This window comes from Fulmarus glacialis, unplaced genomic scaffold, assembly GCF_000690835.1.
Source record: "Fulmarus glacialis isolate BGI_N327 unplaced genomic scaffold, ASM69083v1 scaffold38564, whole genome shotgun sequence".
In the NCBI taxonomy this organism is placed as follows: Eukaryota; Metazoa; Chordata; class Aves; order Procellariiformes; family Procellariidae; genus Fulmarus; species Fulmarus glacialis.
The window spans coordinates 81,800-89,756 of record NW_009208063.1 but is presented as its reverse complement, the minus strand read 5'-3'; the positions used below and the strand labels follow the sequence as shown (position 1 = coordinate 89,756).

The 7,957-nt window shown below is 47.3% G+C and overlaps 1 protein-coding gene across 1 annotated transcript in view; it reads left to right on the top strand.

The window, feature by feature from the left end:
* Positions 1-222: 222 nt before the first annotated feature.
* Positions 223-7,957, top strand: part of LOC104075749 (AT-rich interactive domain-containing protein 5B-like) — a gene marked incomplete at its 3' end in the record, with an annotated part of 87,837 nt that continues 80,102 nt past the window's right edge. Inside the window, exon 1 of the mRNA XM_009576358.1 lies at positions 223-465. Coding sequence (XP_009574653.1) covers positions 223-465 — 243 coding nt within the window. The remainder of the gene's footprint in view (positions 466-7,957) is intronic.

Here is a 7,957-nt window from a genome sequence, read left to right as displayed (position 1 = left end):
TTTATCTGATTGCCAAATGTTTGAGCTAATCAGCGATAAGTGTAAATATAAGTCTTTTTATAGCTAGCTGAATTCATCATCCAGACTTAAATATAACCCTGACTGCTGCTAAAACCGGATGTTTCCGTATGCTGGGGCCCAGGCCCAGCAAACTGTTCAAGCCCAGGTGTGCTTCCGCCGAGGTACCTCTCCCTCCGCCTAAGGCTGAGCATCCCCAAAAGCATGGTGGAGAAAATCTCCTTCCGCCCCAGAAGCCAGCCAGAGATTGCTTCCCGGGGAGTCTCAGTGGACAGCAAACGTGGGATGGGGCCAGTCCGCGCGCTGCAGGTACGAGCTCATGGCATCCTGAAGCAACATGCGTGGAGAGGCTGGGACCAGCTCCGGCATCGGGTTCAGGCCAGTGGTCTTGCTGCACAGGAGCAGCAAAGACATTTTTGTGAGAGCGATGGTGCCGTTGGGGACGCTGTTAGGTGAGCTAGAAGAGTTTTGCTCCATTTCACTGAAAACTTTCTTGCTGCTTTTAAAGCATAGGGGCCCAGGTGTGCTGCCTCTGACCTCGCCGTCAAACCCAAAACCAGCAGGTGCAGCGCTGGTCGGAGAGTGGGAGCAGCCTTCTCCCCCGTCCCTCCAGAGGGGAAAAAGTGGCTGTCCTCGCTTCCTGGCAGGGCCACCATATAAATGGGGAAAGCCAGAGGAAATCACCACCTTGCCTTGGTTTTCTCGGTTTCTCTGGGCCAGCGTGGTCCCCCGTGTCGCCTCCTGCGTGGGAAGGGAATGGCAGGCGCCTCGCGCAGGGCTCGGAGGAGGATGCTCGGGGGGCTGCAAAGGTCCAGAGGGAGCGGCTGTAGGAGCACACTGTTGTGCTTGAAACAGTTTCACGGGACGTGCATGGAAAGCAGCCCCCCCAGCTTTCCCGGCGCTCGACTGCTAGAAGTAGATGCCGGCTGGCTGCCGGCAGAAAGCCCCTGCCCAGTCCCCCACGCAGCGCCCTGGACCCGCGGTGCTTGGGGGGTGTGAGGTGGGCTCAGCCCCCGAGCCCTGCAGCCCACGGGGTCCTGGCCGAATCCTCCTCCAGCTCATTTACTCCTCTCTGCTCCAAGGGGTGGCGTGGGGCTGTGGAACGGCTGACCTTTGCAGAAGCAGTTCTAGAGCAAAATGCTTGTTAGTGCCTTGTATTTTCATGTTTTTAAAGGTGTTGACGTTAATTAGACTGGGCTTAAAAATATATATCAAAGCCGGTGTTCGTTAAATCCAGGGATGGTATTTGATGTGATGTGTACAATTCCTAAAAAAACCCAAACAAGCAACTAATTTATTTTGTATGGTATGACATTCCCTGCGTTGCCCTGCGTCGTCGTGAATGCTACTTCTGCTGGGGCTGGACTTTCGGGGGGGGTTTGCCCTTGGGTTTTTAGTTTACTACGAACTCATGTTGATTTCATCTCTTCTCCCAAACTGGGGATCTGATGCAATGCTTTTCGCCTTGCAAATAATCCTTACTCATGCAAGTAATTTACATGAGTAAGCATTGCTCATACAGAGGAGAAGAGAGAGCTAGTTTCCTGTAATTATTTCCCTAGCAGTATTTTGCATTTTCAGAGTAATTGGGGGAAAGAAAAAAAAAAAAAGAAGTCACTCCATAAATGTATGGCATTTATAATTGCAGAAGAGATTCTTCCAGAAAGTTAAGGGAGGCAGCGGGTTTGTTCTCTCTTCATTTCGGGACAGATGCTCACAGCATCCCTCGAAAGCCTGATTCGTTTCCGAGGGGCTCTCCGTGTGCGGAGGTCCTACCCCAGTGTGTAAAGGTAGCACAGGCCGGCCCGAGCGCAGGTTCTTATGCCGCTAGTGGTTTATTGCCACCCCCCTTGAAAAATGTGCTGCTCCCTTTGCACAGAAATAGATTTTTTTGAGATGTAGGAATCTGTACGCTCTTATTTGAAATGAGAATGGCCCCGTTTTAGTCTCCACGGTGTGTGCCTCATGCTCGTATCTGTCAACACTGGTAATGACAACACGCTTCAAACATGCAGATTATGATTATTAAAGGGTGCTTTAAAAATCATGCTAATAGCATCAATCTCCAATGTACACTTGCTCAAATTAATTCAGCTTTGGAAATCAGGCGCACTGTAATAGCAGTGTTAGAGAAATGGCATTTGTCATAAAATATCATGGTTTTGGTAATTGCATATCCACTCTGTATATTTTTATCTCTCTCGCCACCAGTAGCATATGCTGGCAAAGGAAGGAGAGGGCAATGATATTACTCAGAGAAGCCACATGTTGCTAGCCATTAGCCAGCAATCTGGCGTATCTGGTCACTTAAGGCAGATTCCTTTTTTTTCTTTTTTTTTTTTTTTTTAATTTTTTTCCCTTTTCCCTTTCCCTCTGCTTCCCAGTGCATTCAGACTGTAAAATACACCCACTGCTCTCCAGAGTTGCTGTTCCCAGTCTGATCAGTGGCACTAAACATTAAACTCTTGTCTTTGGAGAATAATAGGCCTCACATGGTACACCCTCAAGCATGTTGAGATACTGTGCAGGCTGGAAAATAAAAATGTTCTAATTGTGTCTTTTAAATAAGCATAGGAGTGAATTAATTAGACTATATTTTGTCTTTAGTTGCTTAGTTACACAATAGTATTCCTAAGCACAAGTAAGATAAATTGGCTCTTTTTGTGCTGCTTGTCCCTTAATCATAATTACTGTATTGCTCAGGAGAGTAACGCATACATAGATTTTGCATTTTTAATAATATTCAAACAATATGCGAATGATACAGAAAGTATGTTCTGATTCAAGCTCTTATATGCTTTTATTCGGGAAGAAGTTCTACTGCTGTGGGAGCAATATTTGCATTAGTTGCTCAGAGATGTAGTTCTGGGAAATACATAATTGAAATATTCTTGCAATGCTTGTTCTGGCCCTTTCATTCGCATTCAAAATAACAATGCCTTAAGTCTCCGAACAGTCATCCACTCTTGATTTAAGAGCTTTTTTCTTTGTGTGTGTGTATGTGTGTTTGTGCGTGTGCAGTGTGGGTTCACACCCAGCGTTAACCCTGCAGAGACTAGACGCTCGCGTGATTCATAGTGTTGTATCAAGTTGAGCTTTTTATTTTGTAGCTAAAATGCAGTCAGAAGGTCAGATGAACATCGGCATTTTATGGCGTTAATCCAATGACCTTAATGCTTGGCAGGCGTCCATGTTTCTATGCAAAGGTGCCAGGGTTATAGATAATAAAAGAGTTTGTTTTCATTTTCTGGATATTTTAATCTTTCTTTGCAAAGCGTAGCCTCGGGTTTGGGGGGCTTGGGGCTGCTCCCGGGGGCCAAAACTTTAATTTCTTCCTGGGTTGTTGAACGTTAGCTGCTAATGATGGGCAGATTGATACAGATACTGAACAATGGAAGGTTCTGGCAAGAAACCCCCTAGACATGCTCAGTGGATGTATGTGAAAATTGGCTCCATTGTTCTGCTGTATGAAAAGCAAGTAAATTATTTACAGATATTTGCTAATTAAAGCACATATTGTTTTACCAGCACAATAGAACACAATATAACAAAAGACAAAAGAATAAGCTTGCATAATTTAAACCTGCTAATGCAATGTACTCCTTGTAAGAAAAATATAATTATGTAATCTACGAGGAAAGCTTTTCGTACTGTAGCTGTAGTAGGCAAAATTAGGAATGAATTGCTTGTCAAGTTGCCTAAACTAAAACAACTCTTCAAGATCTGTGAGCTATCTGACGGGAAAACATTTTGACTGAAGCCTATTTTCTCTTTGGTCAGAACTTCTATCTGCAATGACAGATATAAATTCAATCTGGACCTCTGCTCAGGAGTGGGAGGAGGGAGGAAAAAACACCCCAGAAATGAAGGAGGAGGCTTGCAGTAGAAATGTCTAGTCGAGCTGCTCACAGCCGTCCCTCTGTGCACTCCATCTCCACCCCTCCTCTGGCCCAGATGTACCAGTATCCCACAAAGCATCCTACAAAAACGCGGTGCTGCCCTGCCCCAGGACATTTTGCGTGTCCCACTTTGGAAATAACGAGCTCTGCGGAAAAAGCTGCCTGCTAATACAAGGGAAAGCGAATACTGTAGGACTTCACGTGCTTCGCCTGTGTCCTGTATCTTGGTCTCTTCTTTTGGGTTTTGGACCCCAGCAGACGGGATGAACACATTGGGATGTAGTGTTCTCCGTCGGTGTGAGTTTCACGCAGCTGTGTGCAGCTGTGCTTAGGCTGGGGAAATAGCGTGGTAGGCTGGGGAAATACCTGTCACCTGAATTTAACGAGATCATTATAGCCCTTTAAAGTAATTAGCGAAGGATTAACAGATGAAAGGTTCTGCTTTGGCCTCTTTAAAATTCTCCCGTGTGCTAGGTAAATTCCTGGGCTGTCCGGGTTTCCATTCTCAAGGCTCTCCCCGTAGGTTCATGGGTGGAGAGCGGTGGTCTCCGTAGGTCCCTGCACGCTGGCATCTCCAGGGAGCATTGCAGGCCCAGACCCCAGCCATCAATTCCGCTCTGCGCATCCTTCGGGACACCTCCATCTGCCCTGGGCTAGGGGATGCACAAGGAGTTGGCACCAAATGAGGCACTCAGGGCAGGGAAAGGGGGAAAGAAAGCTGCCCCTGCCCGTGCCGAGCACTGGAGCCTCTTGTGAGGCTTCCCCGTCATTCAGTGATCCACCTGGCAGAGCTGTGCCCCGGCTCCCCAGGTCTGCAGCCTGCTTAGAAAGGTTTTCCTGGAAGAGCAACATGTAATAAGGGAGTGGATGGCAGAAGAGTCCTTCGTGTGCCTCATAGGGAGGCTGAACTTCCCAGAGCCAGACCTTTTCTATGACACAGCCACAGTTTTTTAGCTAGCCTGTGATCCTGCAGTCTTAAGAAAGCCCACGTATACCCCCAGTCCACAGCAGACGGCAGGGAGATGGGACCTTCTTACTCTGGAGAAAGTCCCTGAGAGCAAAGCAGTCCTGTACAAACATTCTCTGCCCCCTTAGGGCTGAATATGGTCCCTGGAGGAAAGCTTAGGTGAAGTGCTGCTTGTAGGAGATGACTCTGGAGACCTGGCTTGAGGTTCCTGAGTGACTTTTGGCAAGTGGATTAGAACTGAATTGAGATAACCTGGTTTCCACCACTGTCCTAGAGCCCTGTAGCATCCGTATGGCAGAGAAGAGCTCTGGACTGTAAACTCTCTGCTAACAGGGCCTTTTGGTTTGACTATGCTGCCAAGTAAGGGTGACGGTACTTTCCTCAAACACCCAGGTAAATGCATTGCTATGGGAGAGGGGCTTATTGGAAAGGAATTCTTCCTTTCTCCACCTCCGCAACGCGACCTTCCTCTCTTCAAAGGGATCTGGAGCAGGGAACTGGATTCCTGGGGTGAGAACAGCATTGTTGTGCAAGGTATGGGAAGGTCCTTTTCACCTGAATCGCAAAAAACTAAAAAATACATGGGATGTAAAAAAAGCCCAGAATAATAGAGGCCTTTATGCCCAAATGAAATATGCAGTTCTATTATCCTCTGTGAATGCAGTCCGTAAGAGTCGCACTGTATTTTTTGCTCCTGTGGATGAATGTGTTTTCATCAGCAATGTACTGGGTTGTAAAATATGCATCCCCAGCTATCTACCGTGCTAAAGGTTTCAGTAAAAAGGCTTGAAGATGTTTTCTAATGCAAATCGTACCGATCAGATAAATGACACGCAGTGTCTTCTGTAATTATCGGCAAGAGTTTTTACAGTACGTCTCCTGTTTCTCTCTAGGCCACATACTTGATGCTAGGAGACAGCAAAGCAGGTGTTCAACTCACTCGTGCCCTCCAGAATTCCTTAAATGACCTCTGGAAGCGCTGGAGTGAAAACCGTCTCAGCATGTCAAAATTTTGAGATATCTCAGTCGCTGTAATTCTTTTAAGGCTGCCTCGGCGTCTCTAAAATATAAATCTTTCCTAGTTATTGGCAATGAGTGAGGAGTTGTGACGTACCGTATGCGGGTGTGCAATCAAGATGTACGACCTCCCTGTGCTACCCTATGACTCCCTGCTTTGTAAGAGTTAATATTTCTTCTAAAAAATAATTATCTGCTTTAAACTTCTTTCCCTGAATGTAAGTATTTCAACCATCTGCTGAGTCAGGCAATATAGCATTCTGTGCTTTCGGGAGGCTGTGATGGTTGCTTAGACAACAGTGACATAATATTTAAGCATAACGGCTCTCGAGAAGATACTGTCCCTTTCTCCCTGGACAATTTCTCTGAAAATGCAAATCCGATAAGCTCTTAAAAAACAAGAGAGGGATGAGAAGGGTTTGTATCATGATCTTTCTTAACCATCTCCCCATTTCCCACTTGATACGTGAAAGTATCGTACTTTGCTCAGGAGTCTTGTAAGATGTGCTAAAATTGTAGGCTGACTAGCTACCCGCTTTTATAGAAACAGAAGAAAAAGTGCCTCTTTTTATAGTCAGTACTTATTTCGAGATTTAGACAACTTTGTGGCTGGGAAAAGCATTGCCATTGGTCGGTCAGCGTCCGAAAAAGCACTTCAGAGATAAATCTCATTCCTGAGCAGAGCTGAAATCGGCGCTGGCTATTTCCTCCTGCAAAGCTCATCTTGCTGTAGCAGGAAAAAACTGCAATTAAAGACTTAACTACGCAATGGAGACTTCATAAACATATCACTTCAGAGCATAGCTAATACACGATGAGCTGATTTTTGTATAGATATATATATGCACTGTATGCAACGTGGGTGGTTTTTCATGTTTACACAGAGATGTAATTATGAATGACATGAAGGTTATACAGCAGATTTCTTTAATCTTCTGAAGGTTTGTTAGTCATGTGTCACCGTGTACCTGGTTTTTATTTATTCAACATCTGTATTCCTTTGTCATCTCTTTGAAAGGGTTTCTCTAGAAGGGCTGCAGCAGTAGGTGCGCAGCAGCTGATACCAAATGGCTATGGGGGCTCCTCCGGCTGGCGGAGCCCTGCAGGTCCCGAAGCAACTTCCGTTGTGACACAGGGCTGTGAGACATTTTTGCTTAACAAAAAAGGAAAGGGACCCTTTTGTCACCTGCTGCGCCAATAAAATAGTAAAAAACCCCACGACTCATAGTTTGGGTCTGAGCGCTTGCTTAAGGATGTGTAAAAGCTTGGCAAGGCGCATCGAAATCCCAAAGCTGATGAAGTAGTTGGGTGACCTCTGTTTGGGTGGCGTTGGGGCAGATGACCTCTTGTGTTAGCAAACTGCCAAGATGTGGGGAAGACAGCCTCTCTGGAAGCTGCCGGTGACTCGGGCTCCTCAAAAAGTTTTGAAGCTACCCGCCATGTTTTGCCGCCTGCCAGTGTTTGTATGATGAGGTGCCGGGGTGAAAACATCTCTGGAGATGCGGTCCCTCGCTGGCGGGATCGGCGTTGGCAGCGGCGCTCGAAGGAGGATCGCGGTCCGACCCGTGACTGCTGCGGTGTGTGGGGAGTTGGGGTCGACGTGGCCAGTTGTCTCTGAATTGGGCCAAAAATGAGCAAGAGCTTAAAAAATGAGTGGCGAGAGAGAGCAGGTCTACCTGGTCCCACTGTGTGTAGGGCAGGGCAACCCCAGGCAGGCCCTGAAATATATAGGGTAATTTTTCCGTTTTCTGGCTAAAAGTGAACTCGGCCGTGTTTCCCTGGCGCAGCCGTGGTGATCGCTGGCGGTACAGGGGGAGGACACGAGGCCGGTGCTGGTGTGGAGGATGGCTGGTGCTCCCGGCCTCCCGCACAAGGGGCTCGTCCTGCGGCCATCACCTCTGCAGGCCAGGCCCAGCCTCGGCCCCGCTTCCTTCGGGGCGACCCCAAAACCCCACAGTGGGGTCTTTAGTGTTAGGAACAGCTCTCGCTTTTGGGGGGGTTGACGGCAGTGGAGCTGCAGTTACAGCAGGTGCGAGATGGGCCCTCTCGGCCTGAC